The sequence below is a fragment of the Nelusetta ayraudi genome, unplaced genomic scaffold (assembly GCF_046127955.1).
Source record: "Nelusetta ayraudi isolate G7.1 ecotype Tasmania unplaced genomic scaffold, CSIRO-AGI_Nayr_v1 ptg000034l, whole genome shotgun sequence".
In the NCBI taxonomy this organism is placed as follows: domain Eukaryota; kingdom Metazoa; phylum Chordata; class Actinopteri; order Tetraodontiformes; family Monacanthidae; genus Nelusetta; species Nelusetta ayraudi.
In genome coordinates this window covers 2138190-2155518 of record NW_027466084.1, presented here as the reverse complement: position 1 = coordinate 2155518, position 17329 = coordinate 2138190, and the positions used below count along the sequence as shown (strand labels likewise).

The following is a 17329-nucleotide window of genomic DNA, read 5'->3' as shown; positions in this document are numbered from 1 at the left end:
ATTTGCAGCTGCAGTGAAGTCTGCCGCAGCGTGAAGTGTGGAAAAAATTCTTCAAAAATAAAATACAAGATTTTGTTTCTTTAAAAACAGGGAAATAGCTCATTTATTAAAAGATTTGCATCCAGTAACTGTAAGAGTTTGCCAACCTTGGCACTTTTTTTTTTTTTTACATTGAAAACAAAATCCCATGGCACACCACCAACCAAAAAAACATGACAAAATGACGCATTTCAGCCTAATATTGACGTAATGTCTTAAGTGATTTATACTCACTCAGTTGACAGCTGGGCCTTTTTTCGTTGCACACAAAGCTGATTCCCTGGGAAGAAAGTAGGCTCACATTCCTTTTTAAAGCACAGTCACTACACAATGGAATGTCATTATTTCTTTAGGCTAATCAAGTGAAATTGGGTCATTTTTCACAGCACACCTGACATCATCTCACGGTGCACTTGTGTGCCGCGGCACAGCGGTTGAGAAACACTGGCTATATACTACACTGGTGGAGACATTTCTTATTGATTTCTCAAATGTCCCTTTTTTCGCGGGCCCTTAGTCTGATCCTGTGGGAGAACAGGTAAGACGTCTAGAAGAGTGATATCATCAAACCTGTATCAATAGATAGCATGACAGTTATTGCCCTATTGGGAATGATCTGATTCCCAAGTGCCGATTTCTGATAATAACGCACAACTGTTACCGAGAGGCTGCTTGCATTTAGCTACGAGCTTGTATGCTTGACACCTACGTGTTGTCAGACTTTGAAGCGATGAATCCGTCACTAAAAAAAGTCAATCCTGGAAATCATTTGATGTATGAATAATTCAGCCAGACTTGTCCAGGGTGTCACCCTGCCATCGCCCCATGACAGCTGGGATAGGCTCCAGCAGACCCCCGTGACCCTGAGCTCGGGAAGAAGCGGGTATATGGAAGATGAATGATGAAGGAATGAATAATTCAGCCACGAAATTCTTTTAGGTCAATTGATACATTTTGAACATATTCAAAAACAACCTCTTGATAGATGATTTACATCCATTTTGTTGAGTCGGGAGCACTTCCTGTTTGCCTTCATGTGGGTTCTTTTGTTCCTGTCAGCATTATCGCAACGTGGCATCGCATCATCGCACACAGCAGCTCCCAGTGTCTCACATTCAAATAAGTGGTCCCTGCTCTCAGAACAAAAGCCGAACAGTGCGTCGCCTTGAGCCGTGTCAGTTCCGCTTGTCCACAGAGGAACTCGAGAGGCAGCTGACTGTTCCAGCTCTTTAGGTTTACGTCGAGGTATCAAACATCTTTCAAGGTAGGAAGGCCGAGGAATGAAGTCCTCTCTTCCAATTTGTTTTGTTTATCGGGGTTCATGGATTTCACTTAGATCATCTTGATTTTGTGCTAATTGTCTTGATTTCTGAAAACACTGCCAGGCACTCTGCAGCTGTTCCTGGAGCGAATCCTTCATCAACACGGCAGACAGTTTACTCCAACCAAGTGCACGCTCTTCTTTTTCTTTCTCTTTTTCTGCACATCATGAATGCGGGGGCCTTTAGTGCGCTTGCCTTTTCAGGTCAGTATGAGCCTGTTGACGTTTGATTTTTTTAAAAATTTTTCATTTAAATGAAATTTGTGGGCGACACAGTGGCGCCTCGCAGCAAGAAGATCATCTGAATTTTCAAAGTTGCATCTACAATCAGCATGTAGTGAAGAAATAAATGACGGGGGGTGGGGGGGGAAGCATTATGTGCCTCGTATGATGAGGCTGATGTCAAAAAGCAGATGACTCGACTCGACCCCACGCTTCCCACAGGGCTGTTTCTTGCAGCGTTGTGTGCTCGACTTTTCACCTTTCATTTCGAGAACATCACCTTTGCAGCGGCTCGGGAACGCTGCCAGAAGGATCATACGGACCTGGCCGTGGTGCGGAACGCCGAGGACCTGTCCGAGTTAAACAGCACTATGCGGCGGCCCATAGCCTGGATTGGACTGCGAGCTGACACCGCGTCCTGGAGGTGGTCCGAGGCAAACGTGGTCGTTCGGCCCCAGCCCCGTTTGTCAGAATCAGCAGGGGTGCAGTTCACCAACTGGGAGAGTGGGAAACCCGGTGACGCACTGCATCAAAGCTGCGCAGCAGTTAACAGTAGAGGCAAGTGGATGGATGAAAACTGCCAAGAGATGTACAGCTTCATCTGCTACCGAGGTAAAAATAAATAAATAAATAAATAAGACAAAACTCTATGGAAAAAGCTGTTTAGGAGCAGCCTTATGTCTCCAAGTGCAGTTAATTTCAGTGCAGCCAGCTCACATCTGGGTCTTTCAGCAACAAGACGTCCCTTGTAACACATCCAGAGTCCAAGAAGAGTATAAATACTGCGATAAATTTGTCTTCTTAATTTTTTTTCTAGCCATCATCCAAGAACACCCGACACGATCACAGCGACTCTGACACCAATGCGTTCACTGTTTCTCACAGACAACGCGCAAAATTCCTCCAGGTTTGTCCCCAACCTGAACAAGTTCAACTGGATGGACGCTCAGACCTACTGCAGGTGGAACTACAAGGACTTGGCCATCGTGAGGGACTCCGCTGAAAATGCCGAGATCGCTTCAATGATCCCGTCGGAACCTTTTTGGATCGGCCTCTACAGAGACTCCTGGAAATGGGTGGACGGCAGTCCGCTGACATTTGAAAACTGGGGCCAGAACGCACCGAACACTCAGTACGCAGATGCCTGTGCTGCTGCCACAGTGAACGGAGTGTGGCTCAACCAGAAGTGTGGGGGAGGTCTGCCGTACGTGTGTCACAAAAGTGAGTTCCCTTTTCTCCTGCTCCTGTTCAATCGGCTCCCCAAGCGTGATCTCATCACCACCGTCTGACTCTGTGCTGTTTGGATCAGAACCTGGGAAGAAAGTCAGTGTGGTGAAGGTGGTTCTGAAGAAAACCGACTCGCCTGTGGATCTGGAGGAGCTGAACATCCTGCAGCAGGTGATGAAATGAAGATCTGCATGAGAATCAAAACACAAATAGCTAAACTGGTGGAAAGAAATGACAATTTCTGGCATTTTTTCCCCCTGATAATTTCCTTTCTGACTTAAACACAATCTGCAACATTTTGCTTGTTGATGCAATTTATAAAGAAATAATTACATCAGAGCGCAACAGGGTGGAACGACACTACCAGCTTTAGAGGCCTAATCTGACTCACTCTAATGTGGCATTTTCTGATTTCAAAAAGTGATGTGGCCGTCAATCACATAAACATTCGCATTTTACAAAAACGTTTACACTGGAGCCTGGAAAGATAAGCAGCCAAGGGTATAACATTGCCTGGTTATGTCCCATTATATCCAACTAGTAGTTAGGAAACGGAAATAAAATGACATTTTACCAGAAAAGTCGCTCTAAGCGGAAGACAAAAGAACAAACTCTAAGGTTGGGCTCAAAGGTTCCAGGAACAGCTTGCTATTAGTCCTTGTAAATGTTGTAAATATCCCACATGCTTTAAAATGTAACATTTGAATCAGGGAATTAAATGAATCCCTCTTGTTGTTGTTGTTGTTGTTTTTGCCAGGTGAACCAGACCCTCGTGAGCCACGGACTGACCGATGTCAAGCTGAAATGGAGGAAGCTGCCTGATGGGAAGATCTTTCACAAGAAAGAGGAAAAGGAGAAGCATCGCCATGACAAAAAGGAAGATTGCGACTTAATACCATAATATTTGACAGCGAGCGTCCAGACATCCTGTTTCTCAACTCTTCCACCACCGGAAATCATTTACACATTTAGTCGTAGACACAGCTGCTAATATCGGTGCAATTTGTCACAACTGATTTTATTCTATCATTATTTTGATCGGATTTTTTTTTTTTTTGCTGCTGCTGCTGCTGCTGCTTTGGTGTTATTATCATTCGGTTAGACAACGTAAAATTCCAAAGTCACTGACTTTAGAGATGCATGCAACTATGGTGGTGCTGTAAACAGTTAACACAAAATCGCATGTCAAACTGTCCCAAATAATACCTACATGATCACATTTACTGCCGTGATCATGACTGAAGCCAGGAAAGTTTTGTCTTTAATTTATGCTTGGTTGAGGTTTCGACTACTTTATGTTATCATCTGCCGCTTCACTTCAGACCAACAACATATGTGATTCTTTCATCGTCGCATCGGACGTAATCGACGGCACATTTGTAAATAAACACTGTGGACAAGGCTGTTAAATACCTGAGGATGGTATTTGAATTTGACAGATTTCTTTTTCCTGTTGCTGTCCCTGCGGCCATGCTCTTGATGTAGTTCCAGCACACCTCCTCAGGAGAACAAACGGCTTTAAGCAAACCATCAACCGTCTCCTGCAAATATTGTCATACTCCAAGTAATTAAGTAGGCAAAATGAGCGAACTGAGGAAGATTGACAGAATTCCGCCGGTGTGGCCAACACTTTTTGCTTTTTCTCGATATTGCACCTGTGAAAAAGACTGAACTCGTCTGCCAAAGTTAAATATTTACAACTATCCAGGGGCTGTCCTAAAAGCTTGTCTTTTCATTACCATAGTGACATAGTGTTATATATATAGTGTTATAATAACATGTCATTGTTTGACAATGAATGAATTAATGAATTAATTAATCTATCTATCTATCTATCTATCTATCTATCTATCTATCTATCTATCTATCTGTCTGTCTATCTATCTGTCTATATGTCTATACAGAACAATGCCTTTATTATTTATCCCACATCGGGACACTTTCATCGTTAAAGCAGCATATATAATTCAATCAATCAATCAATCAATCAATCAATCAATCAATCAATCAAGCAATCACAATGTACATAAAATTGTGCCGTTAATGAGATTTTCTTGTTTTCATATACCGTATGTAACATATATGACTCCGTAACGCTTGGTGGCGGTAGTGCGCTTCAGTCGTATTAAATAAGAGGAAGTAAGAAAGGTCCTGCACTTCTTCTTCTTCTCCCGAGGAGCAGTACGAAATGGCCCTCAGAGCGGCATTGAGGAATAAATGCGGCGGCTTGTCAGGTACGACAACATGTTCAAACTGGATAATAATACGAGGAATTTTAAAAAGTGTATGCGTGCAGTTAATGCAAGGAAGGTTTTTCTTTTTTTTTCCCCTGTCGGTTGTCAGCTGCGCTCTCGGGAAGTAAACTGGAGCAAAGGTCATGCTGGGTACTGCAAGGAAGGCTACCCTTGTGTTGCTATTGGGGAAATACTGGTTTTAATAGACTGTTTGGGATAATAAGTCACCGCCTAGTGTCCTTATAATAATATACACATTAACAGCGGGGGGTGCTAGACTCAAACTCCATGTATTTATTTTTAGGCTGTATTTTGTAATAATGGTTTTATTGACATCAGAGACAATGTACACACCAGAAGCAAACAAACTACCGTTTTTCGTCCTGCAAAACATTTGAATCCAGTCACCCAGAAGGTTTATCACGGTAGTTTATCGTATCAAATGGAGATTTGCAAGCAGCCATCAGGCTTCACAACTGCCCTCAACCAAATCTTCTTCGCAAACACTTAAATTTCATAAACGTGCAATAAAACCATTATTTATTTGTCAACTTTATGTACATAACTTGTAAAATTATCTAACTGTCAATTTAAATCTAAACATCGTGTTTTTTTCCCCTTTCTTAGTCTATACATATTTTTGTTGTGTTTATTTTGTCTTTTTTTTTTATTCATATAATTTTCCTCCAATGTGGGATTAATAAAGACTTCTTCTATTCTATTACATAATGCAGCAAGTCAGTATTCAAAACTCAAAATTCAAAAGTTCAAAAAGAGGAGCTGTAACAGTTGGGTAAAAGTTTCAAGCATTTCTTTTTATTTTTTTTTATTTATTTTTTTTTAAATTATAATTATTTATTTGATTAGGACAATGCACATTAACTGATATGTCAGCAGCAGCATCAATGTAAATGTGCCGGCGCTAGCATAAATGCTCATTAGAAACAATACAATATGTGTACACATTACACGATGACAAATAGATAAAACATGCAAAGATCTTACAAACAGAATTAGTTCCAATTCACATAGAAAAGATAAGAAGATTACTCACGACAGCAGGTGATTAAGGGTCTTTTTAAAGGTGGTGTAGTTGGGACAGCTTCTGTCGCGAGCTGGCAGTGCCTTCCAGGACTGTGTTCCTCTGATGCCACCGTGTGGCCAAATTTAGTTCTGCCGTTGTGCTTGACGGTGTCCTCTACTCAGTGCTCTGGTGTTCTGTTTACTGGAGACGATTGTTTCTTTATGAAGTCCTGTAGTGGAGGCGGGGCTAAACCATTCGAATGCTACGTTTATACAATGACTAAAATGTAAACCAAAGGCCCCCCCACCCCCCCACCCACCCTGGTACCTTCTAGTAATATCTGCTGTGTGTTCCGTGTGAAGGTCTTCTCCCCCAGTGGTCGTCCTGCAGCAGGCATGGCGGAGCGGCGTGTGCGGCTCCTGCGCTGGTCTCACAGCGGAGGAACAACTCCAGCTCTCCCAAGATCAAAGTGCAGTTTGACCAGAGCACAGGTGACCGACCCTCCGTCCGTCCGTCCGTCCGTCCGGCTCGTTTGGCCCACTTCTGACACGAGCGGCCTCAGAGAAGCGTCTCCCACCTTCAGTTTCAGGGAGCATGACCGTGTTCGACCTCTCTGTCTGTATGTTTCCCGTGACTCTCTGTAGGCGTGGCCGTGATGCACATGCAGAGTCCGCCCGTGAACAGCCTCAGCTTGGACTTCCTCACCGAGCTCTGCATCTCCATCGAGAAGCTGGAGATGGACAAAAGCTGCCGGGGGCTCGTCATCACCTCGGTGCTGTGACGTTCCGCTCTTTTTACAATCGATTATTTCCCCGTTGTGTGCGCGCGCCTGCTCAGTGTTGCGTCGCGTCCCTCCCCCCAGAGTCAGCCCAGGGTCTTCTCCGCTGGCCTGGACATCATGGAGATGTACAGGAAGAGCCCAGAGCGCTGCGGCGAGTTCTGGAGAGCCGTTCAGGAGATGTGGCTGAAGCTCTACGGCTCCAACATGGTCACCGTCGCTGCCATCAACGTAGGTTTTCTATTTCAGAACAAACAACTCCTGGGCAAACTATGGCCCGGGGGCCGTATGCGGCCTTTTCAATCCGGCCCGCCGAACTTGAAGAAATTATATTAATAGTAGGTTAGTCAGACAATATCTGTATTTCATCCACTTTTTTAGTGTTTTAAGAGTCATTTCAATAAAGAGCTAAATATTGTGGGGCTTCGAAACACATATCTTTGTTGCATATCCCATGATATATTTTTTTCCTCCTATGAGGTGACTCACCTAAACACTCCATCCATCTGCTCCTGCTCCGGCCCCTCGGTCAAATTTCAGAACCCATTGTGGCCCCACCGCTGCTCTCATGCCTTCCTTATTTTCACGCAGGGACTTAAAATTCAGATCAATCCGCAAAGCGCTGCCATCTAGTGGCGTAGCTGGAAGGCCGCACCTGCCAACTCTGACACGCTGTTTTGTTGTCAAAGTTGACTTGCCCGTTCAGTAGTGAAAACAACCAAAGACGGCAGCCCAGGACTGAGAGCACGTTTGGTTGTATTGACGTGAGACAGGTGTTGCATGAATGGATGGCAGTCGTAATGTTGTACAATCTTTCTCGTTAAGTTCAGGATTTTTTTTTAAAATTGGTATTCGAGGACATTTGATCATCAGCGCCTGACCTGTGATGAGCTGAAAACAGATCATCCTGTGATGTTGGTGATGGTCATTATGTTGCCACACTGAGACCAAATGACGCGCAATTTGATCATAATAACGCCACATCACAGTCAACGGTTTATTTTTGCTAAATGCGACAGTACTAAGAATAATGTTGCCCAGGAAGTCTGTGTAAAACCAACAATGCTTATGAGGGAAATACTTGTTTATTTGACATTCTGTTTTTTTGTTTGTTTGTTTGTTTCCATCGTTGAATATTTCCACTCCTGTGGTAGCAGCCTAAAACTGCACAGTTTTGTCCCAATTTTCTATCATGTCTAGGAAATAAATATAAAATATAATCTATACATTATAGCACAATATTGAAATTATTGAATTGAATTGTGCCCTGCAAAATAAATGCCCAACATTTTCTCGATGTAGATATATTTCAAAATCCCAACTCCCAAACTGCCCACGAAGCTCTGCGACCTACTTTTTGGCCGCGACCCACCAGTTGAGAAACGCTGGTCTACTCAACGGCTGAGGTCGCTCTTCCTGACTGACCCGGCGTGGATGTGTTTTGTCGTTCCGCAGGGTTCCAGCCCCGCTGGCGGATGCCTGATGTCAATGACCTGCGACTACAGAATAATGGCGGACAACCCGCGATACAGCATCGGCCTGAACGAGACCCAGCTCGGCATCGTCGCCCCCTTCTGGTCCGGAGTTTGCTCAGCATTTGACAGTTTCCTCCCTAATAACCCGAGGTGACTGTGGTTGTTGTCGCCGCCCGCAGGTTCAAGGAAACCATGAGCAACACGGTGGGCCACAGGACGACAGAGCTGGCCCTGCAGCTGGGGCTCCTCTACAGCCCCGCCGAGGCCCTGAAGGTCGGGCTGGTGGACCAGCTGGTGCCTGAAGACCAGGTCCTGGCTACGTCCCTGCAGACCATGACCAAGTGGTTGGCCATTCCAGGTTTGTTCGCCGCCGCCGCAAGGCCAGGTTCTGACAGCACAGACCGAGCGCCACCTTTTGGAGTTTTATGTATGTGTGTTTTTGTTTTGTTTTTTGTTCCTGCTGTGACTCTGCGAACTGACTCTCGATCCGTTTGCTCCGCCACCAGACCACGCCAGGCAGATCTCCAAGTCCATGATGAGGAAGCCCGCCATCGACCGGCTGCTGGCCAGCAGGGAGGCCGACATCCAGCACTTTGTCAACTTCATCACCAAGGAGTCCATCCAGAAGTCGCTCGGCATGTACCTGGAGATGCTGAAGAAGAGGAAGGCCTGAAGGAGAGGCGGAACACGCAGCGCGCACGGGAACAGGAACAGGAACAGGAACTTTGGGACACGAGTAGAAAATTCACCCGGCGTTTGGTTGTTGGCTACTTCGGTTCGTGATTCCAGCTAAGGTGGTTTGATGAATTAAAAAACAAATGCTCAATTAATTAAAAACAACTGTGTAATGCACCCTGACTAGCACAGTCTATAATTGTGTAGAAGGTATTGGGTTTTGTACTGATTAATAGTTTGAAGAATGTTAAATAGACCTAGATAAACACGTTTCTGTGTGTTTTTTGCCAAGGGCTGGTGTGAGTCGTTTGTTTTTTTTAAGTTTGTGTGTTTGTTAGAAACGTTCAGTCCAGTGCTTCACTGCAATGACCGGTCTGAACCCAACTGGACCCGAGTCAGGATAACTAAACAATGCAGCTTAATGTTAATGTTTGCCTTTCTGAGGAGGCGCCTCGTGTCCGGTCAGCCATTATCACACTGATGTTGCCTTGCATTGCTGTTTTTCCAAGCGCTCTTAAAAAAAAAACCAAAACAAAACTTGGCTTCGGTGCGTCGCATGGATCTCCTGACTTGTCTTTCAGGTTCGTCCGTGCGGCATCTTTCTTACCTTGTTTAGAACAAACTGGATTCTCAAGAAGTGGACTCATTCCTTTTTGGCCAGCAAAATAATCTGTTTGAATAAATGATGAATCAAAGGCTCGGGCTTATTTTGTGTCCCTCTCTGTCATAAGTGCATTATTAGAATGTTTATTTTGAAAAAGTTAAAAGTCTCTAAGTGTGGTTTAATGTATGTACATTATGTATATTCATTATATATATATATATGTATATATATATACATACATACATATATACTGTATGTGTGTGTGTATGTATGTATATATATATATATATATATATATATATACATATATATATATATATATATATATATATATACACGTGTATTTGCACACATATACTTATATATATATATATATCTATGTGTTGATATGTATACATATACAAATACACATATATACTGTACATATGTGTATGTATATGTGTATATATATTCCTATATGTGTGTGTGTGCGCGCATAGATTTGTCTTTCTACGTGTGTGTGTGTGTGTGTGTGTGCGCATAGATACGTCTTTCTACATATGTGTGTGTGTGTGTGTGTGTGTGTGTGTGTGTGTGTGGCTGGACTTTCGTTTCATTTCCAAGAGGCAAATTGTCAAAGCATCAGTGTTGTGTTGTTTGCTCCAGCCGTCATTTATTTCCACTGTTAAGTTCTCGGCTGCCTTCACTGCATCCAAACGGAAGAACGGTCCGCCGGGCTGGAGGAGGTGTTGGGGAGTCAGACGGCAGGACCTCAGCCAAGCAGCCTCACCTCCACGGGGTAATGGTCGCTGACAGCCAGTGTCTGCCAGGGACAGAATGAACAAGAGAATTTTGACCTGTGGCAAAGTCTGTTGTTGAACTTCTGCCTACTCCCTCTGCACTCATGGAAGTTTTTTGTATGACCGTGCTTTTATCCCCAAAAGTCTTCAAGTTGTGAGTCCGACATATTTACGTACCTACTTTTCCCTCCGTATATTTGCTGAAAACCTAAACGATTCATCCAAAGAAGGCAGGGAGACAGAAGAGTTTCCAGAGACCTTGACGTGAGTGACGAGCCCCAACAGAATCACAATACAGGGACATCTTGTCACCATGGTAACTGTAATAATCATTTGGGTAGAGCAATCACCTACATGCTCTACATAGTGTGAGTCAATAATTTGGTTCATGTCAGACCTTAATAGACGAAAACACTTGTTTTAGTCTAATAATAATAATGATATATGATTTTTAAAAAAAATTATTCTTGTTTCACAAGTGGAGCAAAATCCTGATGACTACATGCAAAAATATGCACATACGATCTCAATATAGTCTAGGTTACTTTCACCCGACTTTTTTTGAAGACTTTTTTTTTTGTTTGTTTGTTTGTTTGTTTGTTTTTACCAGACTTGGGCTGAGGTTTAGCTCCAGGTTGAAGTGATAGACCTCAGCGCTGCCTTGCGCGACTTGGCTGGTCATGTCGGTGGTGACCACGATCCTGCACACACAGGAAGAGTGATGGAATAACCAGACAGATTAGAAATGGGAAGAAGAATGCTTATTCTCCCACAATGGGGAAATGGTGGTGTCTACCGGTCGTAAGGGCAGTAGGTGCTTGAGACGGTGGTGTCGGCATCGTCTGGGATCAGCCACTTGAAGCTCTTGTCGGTGAAGAGGCGGATCTGCTGCCACTCGTTGCCCGACACGTAGCTGCAGCCGGCGTTAAAGTCGCCCAGCAGCACGATGTCCTGTTGCCCAGTCGAAACCGTCGGACAACTCACGTTTGACGGGAACCAATTTTGAAATGTGACTCTCTGAGTGTGTGGATGAAGGGATTTACGTTGGTGCCCCAGCGTTTCCTGACATCGGCCACGACGTCGTAGAGGGCGTCCACCTCCTTCACCGCCGAGTCTGGACTGGTGTGCTGGGGGATCAGAGCAAAGCTCCTCCCGGCTGGAACACACAGGAGGAGGAGGAGGAGGAGGAGGAGGAGGAGGAAGCAGGCGTTTGTTTTCACATCGGAGAAAAATTTGGACACACTGCCTTTTGACATTCAGACGGAGTCTGGACGACCTCATGAAAGGTGAAATTAATTGACAGACTCAAGGTCCAAGTGTGTAAGACACACATAGAATACAGACAACCATAAAATATCACACATGTGCACTCAGTGATTAAAGTACATACAAATGATAGTTCCAAAATTTCCAAAGGCATTGAGAATTCTAATGTCTGGATTTTGGTAGTCAAAATACATAATAATCCCATTCCTTGAATCAATCAGCCGACACCTAAATTTATACATCAATTTCCCATAGTAGTGCTTGGAAAGTAGGAACATTACAGTCCACAAACAGCTTGCCAGCGCTCTCCCACCTTCGGTACTTTAACAAAATTCTAAGAGCATCATTACGAGCTACCTTAATCTTGTTCATCTTGGCTTTACTGTGGTTTCACCATAAGTGTGCTGTGTCCAGTGCAGTGCAGTGCAGCTCTAAAGACAGCTGTTTTACCTTCATCACTGCACATAAGAAACTTACAGTACGTGCAAGCATACTCGCCCTCAGCACACAATTTGTAGCACTGGCGCTGATCATCATCATCATCATCATCATCATCACCATCGTCACAGATCATTTTTTATTTTACTTTTTTATCTCTAGCTTTTGCTCAGACAAATAATAGGACTGAAGCTTTAGCCTCCTTAGTTCTGGCTGTCATAATGACTCTCTTTGGGATTAAACTTGAGGTCACACCATACTGTGTACAAACAAACTCTGAGCAGTTGCTGCAAACCAGCACTGTGTTTGTGAAATAATGATGAAGTCATCAGCATACATTCGATGGTTCAAATGCTGATTCCCTAGCAAACCTTCGATTTTTACACTTGTTTTAACTCCCGAGACAGACGGTTCATATACAGGTCAAAAAGAACAGAGTCCACCTTGACCACATTGGTAACAGGGAATCTAGTCGATGTTGTTTTGCCCCATCTCACGCGCAGGGTTTTGTGTGAATACCGGTAATGCAGAAGCCTCTGCAGTCGCGTAGAATGTGAAACGTATTTATTTATTTATTTATTTCAAAGGGGGCTCGATTACTCGGCAACCTCAGGATCCCTCTTGATCCTGCGGTGAATGAGAACTGCAGGCAGAAGGGTTAAGTTGGGGCAACTTGGGCTTGTTCTTGAATCACGATCGCACAAGTACAAGTCCAGTTACTCCAACTTAACCGTCCCACTTGAAGATGACCAGGATGACTGAGTGAGAACCTTCAAAGACAATAAGAACTTCACTTCCCCAGTGAGAGGGCTGGATCCTTCTTTTCCCCGTTGACCTCACCTGCATGAGTGGGCGAGAACATGACGACGAAGGGCTCCCTCATGAACGTGTCCGTCCCGCAGGGCTCACAGCCGTCGTCGTAGGTGTAGCTCTTGGCCACGGACACCGTGTCCTCCCTGTGGACTCACAATTTGATTAAAATAAGCACGGTGCCTGTTCGGCGGATTGATAGTTTAGTTTGTGCGTGTCGGCCATGTAAGTCAACAAGTCCTTCATCGTCCGCTTATGTTTTATACCAAATAATTATTTTTTTTTAAATAATATTGGATTATATTGAAGACGAAATAAAATTAAAATTGCAAATATGTGATCAGCAAAGAACAAAACAAAAATACAGATTCCAAAACTAACCCTAAACCTTGTAAACCCTGTCATGTGACCATCATACATGTATTTCTACGGTATGTGAATGCATTGCAACGAATGCCGCCGATGATAAATTAGATGCCAAGAGTAAACCTTGTTTGTTTAATTAATTAATGGATTGATTAAATAATTGTTAAACTGTTGGCATATTCAAGAACATAGCCACATTATTGCACGTTTTCTGGCCGCCTGCTTCACCTGGCTGCAAAAAATGCACCTGTATTTGCATGGCCAGTCATTTAAAATTTTCATTTCAAAAAGTTTTAATGATTTTACAGTAGCTTTCCCACTGGTTTTTCCCCCCCGACTCTGAAAATGACACATTTCTGCAAACAGCAAGATTTTTAGTTATCTGAGTATTATCTATCTTGACAGTTATCTGTTAAATGCAACTGAACACAACAGCACCAAAGGCCTCATTCAGTGCTCAGACTATATTGTGGCTCTTTTGTTTTCGTCCCTTTCCAGACATTTGGAAGTTGCAGCAAAGTTGGCTTTTTCTCTCTTTTTTAACTTTTTTTATTTGATTTAAATTTTTTTCATATTTTAAACTAATTGTACAAGGCAGTTCCACAGGAGTTGGGGATAAGAAGGTGAGTAGACACGGGACCGCTGGTCCATCAGCAACAGATTTGAAACACACAACTGTTGGTCTGCATCTGTCTGCCTTTCCAATCCTAAAAACAGCAACATGATAGCGTGAAGACTGCTCAGGCTCAATTGTTTTTCCCCCTTACCTGTAAATGAAGAGGTATCTCTCTGTGTAGGTGCTGCGACCCAGAGGCTCGCTGATAATGTGACCGTACCTCAAGGAACCTCTGGGGAGAAAAAAACACACACGCGTCATCGTGGCATCGTTTTCATGGTTTTTACTTCATTTTGTGTGACAGTGCCGTGTGTGTGTGTGTGTGTGTGTGTGTGTGTGTGTGTGTGTGTTTGTATTGGGTCTGACTTGTTGACTTGCTCCATGAGTTTTTTGGTCGCCGACAGGTCGCTGTCTCTGACCTCCTGGATGAGGATGATGTCGTAGCGGTGGACGATCTGGAAAAACAGCAAGAAAACGCCTCAGCTCGACGATCCCCAGACTGAGTCGAGTGTTGAGACAAGTGAAGTGATAGTTTCTGCCACTTCTAATGGACATCTGATAGTCTTAAAAACTGAAGAGTTCAACTGCTAATATTATCATTATTCTTATATCATCAGGGGCTGCAGTTGGAGGCCCTTCACAATAAGACTAAGAAGGTATTATAAGGGTAATATTTATGTTTATTCGTTCATTTTATTTTTCATTTCATGAGTAGTTTTTCCATTTCAAAGTCAGTGACCTTGAAACACAGACCGACACCAGCATTCTTTGGTTACGATGCTCCATCAGGCATGGGCAAACTACGGCAAAATACCGTGGAGCTTCAAAGACACATATTTAGTTGTAACACTATTCATTTTCAGTTGACACGTTTTCTACATATCCCATGGTATATTTTTCCTCCTATGAGGTGGGTCATCAAAACACTCCATCCATCTGCTCCTGCTCCGGCCTCCTCTGTTTTAGAAGCCATTGTGGCCCAGCAGTCATAAAGTTTGCCCAGCCCTGTGCTAGATCATCATTATCATTATCATTATTTACTCTTTATATCATTATGTACTAATAATAATTATTCCTATAAGCAGTGAATTTTGTTCTTATTTCATACAACATCTCCTCCTACTACTACTTCTTCTGATAGTAACACAAGAGGTTTCAAAGGTCAAAGGTAGAATTAAACATGAAAACAAAGCAACAAATATGAACTGGTCATGCCTGACCAGAGCAACCTGCTGAAGAAGAGGAGCAGCTGAAGTGTAAGAGATCCCTTCAACAGTAAATACCAACACCGGAAACAGCCGTAGATTAAATCAAGAACTCATACTTCAAAAGATTGTACTTATGTAAGGTATAGTTAGAAGAGCTGTGTCATTGTAAATACGCTGCACACAACAAACGGCTTTAAATGTTTTAAGGAGATCATTTTAGACTATTAACAGCTGATTGTGAAATAATAACACAAAATATTTTTGAAAAATTGGGAAGAGGACGTTTAAAGCTTTCTAAGCATTTGTTGCTCAATGCATCTCAATATAAACCAAAGGGGCATTTTTATGTGTTTGTATATTGGTGTCTTTTTCTCATAGCCTTGTGCAGGAGGACAATTGACATAATTTTACAAATAATTTATAATTGATTTAATCTAATTAAATTTTTGCTGTAGAATATCATTTGCCTGTGGCCATTTTGTCGAGTCCATTTAAAGGGAAATAAAGGAAAGATGCGCAAACCGTGGTGATGATGTTCATCAGGGTAGCGTTGGAGGCTTTGGTGTCTCCAAACGACTTGATGTTGAACGCTCCCAGCAGCAGCGAGTCGGAGAGACGCAGCAGGGCCAGGAGCAGGCCGACGGCACACACTGAGCGCATCCTGAGCCAGACAGGTTACACTGCTCAAAGACACAGAATACTGTCTTTTCTGAAGAGTAAAAACCTAATTTCTATTTCAAATACAATGCATAGCGGGCTGCAGATTCCGTCAACTAATTCCGTCCTGGGACCCTGAACGCCTCGTCTCCCCTTGACCCTGGCGTGGGACTGAAAGACCGATGCAACACCTGGAGCGTGGAACACATGAGCTGTCGCCTTCCCTGTGTGTCAGGTTTTTATCTTGTTGCAAGTCAGCAACTTCAAGTTTTGCGCGCGCTGCTCTTCTTACGTGTTTCTTTTAAACTAAACTATTCAAATGACGGAGAAAAAAACCAAAAAAACCCACTTCTGTTGGACTATTGTGATGCCCACTGAAGTGGCTTCACAATTTGTGATGTTATGCCATTCCTCACCGGTGGGTGGCAGCGAACACGGTGTGCCGCTTCGGGGAGACAGGAAGCGCTGGGGTACCACCTGTTCCTCAGAGCTCACGCCATAAAAAGTGTTACACGTGTTGTCCGCCTCATCTTTGAAATTGTTGTCTTCTGTTTATTAGGTGAGTGAATGTTATCAAAACACTGATAAATGTTAGACTGTGTGTCTGGGTAAGCGATGAACGTATGTGTACTGTGAAAGGTGGAATGTGTTGTATGCATTTCGGCTTTGTAAAACATTTTTGGTTGCACACGCGCACTCATTTGCGCACACATACACGCGAACTCACTCGCGCACACATACACGCGCACTCACTCGCGCACACGCGCACTCATTTGCGCACACGTACACCCGAACTCACTCGCGCGCACATACACGCGAACTCGCTCGCGCACACACGCACTCATTTGCGCACACGTACACCCGAACTCACTCGCGCGCACATACACGCGCACTCACTCGCGCGCACATACACGCGCACTCACTCGCGCATTCACTCGCACGCACATCGGCACCTACACTCGAGTACATATCCACACATACACGCGCACTCACTCGCGCGCGCATCCACACATGCACGCGCACTCGCATCCACACGTACACCCGCATTCACTCGCGCGCACATCCACATACATACGTACGCACACACACACACACACACACACACAGCCATTTGTATATATATTCAGTATATCTGTAATTTTCATTTTTTGTGTAATAATTTCAATGTTTAATAATTCCAATTTCAATTCATTGCTGAGTAAGCAATATATGTGAAATAAAGAGAGCTCATGCTACGCCATAAAAAGTGTTACACGTGTTCTCCGCCTCATCTTTGAAATTGTTGTCTTCTGTTTATTAGATGAGGTGTTCTTTTAAATATCTGGACCCACGCCCTCTGCTACAGGGGTGCAACACTATTCGTGCTCTTCTTAGTCCTGTCCAGTCATGTATTGGTAAGTTAAAGCAACATTTCTTTTCTTTTTTTTTTCTTTTTTTTAAGAAACAAGCCTTAAAAAACCTAAACCTCAGCTACCACCACACATAATCATATATAACAACATAAAAACATAATAAATATATATATATATATATATATATATATATATATATATATATACATATACATATATATATATATATATATATATA

General features: G+C 43.3%; 3 protein-coding genes across 6 annotated transcripts; 2 read left to right on the top strand and 1 right to left on the bottom strand.

The window, feature by feature from the left end:
- The first annotated feature begins 810 nt into the window (after window positions 1-810).
- Window positions 811-4403, top strand: LOC142892322 (macrophage mannose receptor 1-like). Of its 4 annotated transcripts, XM_076032374.1 has the most exons (6): window positions 811-1303; window positions 1425-1564; window positions 1805-2194; window positions 2468-2803; window positions 2892-2980; window positions 3567-4403. In XM_076032374.1, the coding sequence occupies exons 2-6, from the start codon at window positions 1528-1530 to the stop codon at window positions 3708-3710; spliced, it is 996 nt and encodes a 331-aa protein (XP_075888489.1). In that variant the 5' UTR covers window positions 811-1303; window positions 1425-1527; the 3' UTR covers window positions 3711-4403. The 4 variants fall into 4 exon arrangements, with proteins under 4 accessions (XP_075888489.1, XP_075888491.1, XP_075888488.1 ...); XM_076032376.1 differs by lacking the exon at window positions 811-1303 and having other exon boundaries at window positions 1357-1564; window positions 1871-2194; XM_076032373.1 differs by lacking the exon at window positions 811-1303 and having other exon boundaries at window positions 1357-1564.
- Window positions 4404-4934: 531 nt separating this feature from the next.
- eci1 (enoyl-CoA delta isomerase 1) lies at window positions 4935-9690 on the top strand. Its single transcript, XM_076032372.1, has 7 exons — window positions 4935-5043; window positions 6430-6558; window positions 6712-6839; window positions 6930-7076; window positions 8301-8422; window positions 8500-8678; window positions 8827-9690. The coding sequence occupies exons 1-7, from the start codon at window positions 4998-5000 to the stop codon at window positions 8991-8993; spliced, it is 918 nt and encodes a 305-aa protein (XP_075888487.1). The 5' UTR covers window positions 4935-4997; the 3' UTR covers window positions 8994-9690.
- Window positions 9691-10226: 536 nt separating this feature from the next.
- Window positions 10227-16006, bottom strand: dnase1 (deoxyribonuclease I). Its single transcript, XM_076032370.1, has 8 exons — window positions 15605-16006; window positions 14241-14329; window positions 14026-14106; window positions 12923-13038; window positions 11422-11534; window positions 11175-11329; window positions 10986-11079; window positions 10227-10401 (listed from the first exon to the last, which is right to left on the bottom strand). Exons 1-8 carry the CDS (start codon window positions 15740-15742, stop codon window positions 10351-10353), a joined length of 837 nt encoding a protein of 278 aa, XP_075888485.1. The 5' UTR covers window positions 15743-16006; the 3' UTR covers window positions 10227-10350.
- Window positions 16007-17329: the final 1323 nt, after the last annotated feature.

Excerpts from the sequence above, each read along its gene's own strand:
- LOC142892322 (XM_076032374.1), top strand. The coding sequence starts at position 1,528 with ATGAATGCGGGGGCCTTTAGTGCGCTTGCCTTTTCAG. Across the intron at positions 1,565-1,804 it reads TAGTGCGCTTGCCTTTTCAG|GGCTGTTTCTTGCAGCGTTG; the intron begins GTCAGTATGAGC and ends CGCTTCCCACAG. Across the intron at positions 2,981-3,566 it reads AGCTGAACATCCTGCAGCAG|GTGAACCAGACCCTCGTGAG; the intron begins GTGATGAAATGA and ends TGTTTTTGCCAG.
- eci1 (XM_076032372.1), top strand. The coding sequence starts at position 4,998 with ATGGCCCTCAGAGCGGCATTGAGGAATAAATGCGGCGGCTTGTCAG. Across the intron at positions 6,840-6,929 it reads GGGGGCTCGTCATCACCTCG|AGTCAGCCCAGGGTCTTCTC; the intron begins GTGCTGTGACGT and ends CCCTCCCCCCAG. Across the intron at positions 8,423-8,499 it reads GGCATCGTCGCCCCCTTCTG|GTTCAAGGAAACCATGAGCA; the intron begins GTCCGGAGTTTG and ends CGCCGCCCGCAG.
- dnase1 (XM_076032370.1), bottom strand. The coding sequence starts at position 15,742 with ATGCGCTCAGTGTGTGCCGTCGGCCTGCTCCTGGCCCTGCTGCGTCTC. Across the intron at positions 14,107-14,240 it reads CTCATGGAGCAAGTCAACAA|AGGTTCCTTGAGGTACGGTC; the intron begins GTCAGACCCAAT and ends TTTTCTCCCCAG. Across the intron at positions 13,039-14,025 it reads AGATACCTCTTCATTTACAG|GGAGGACACGGTGTCCGTGG; the intron begins GTAAGGGGGAAA and ends GTGAGTCCACAG.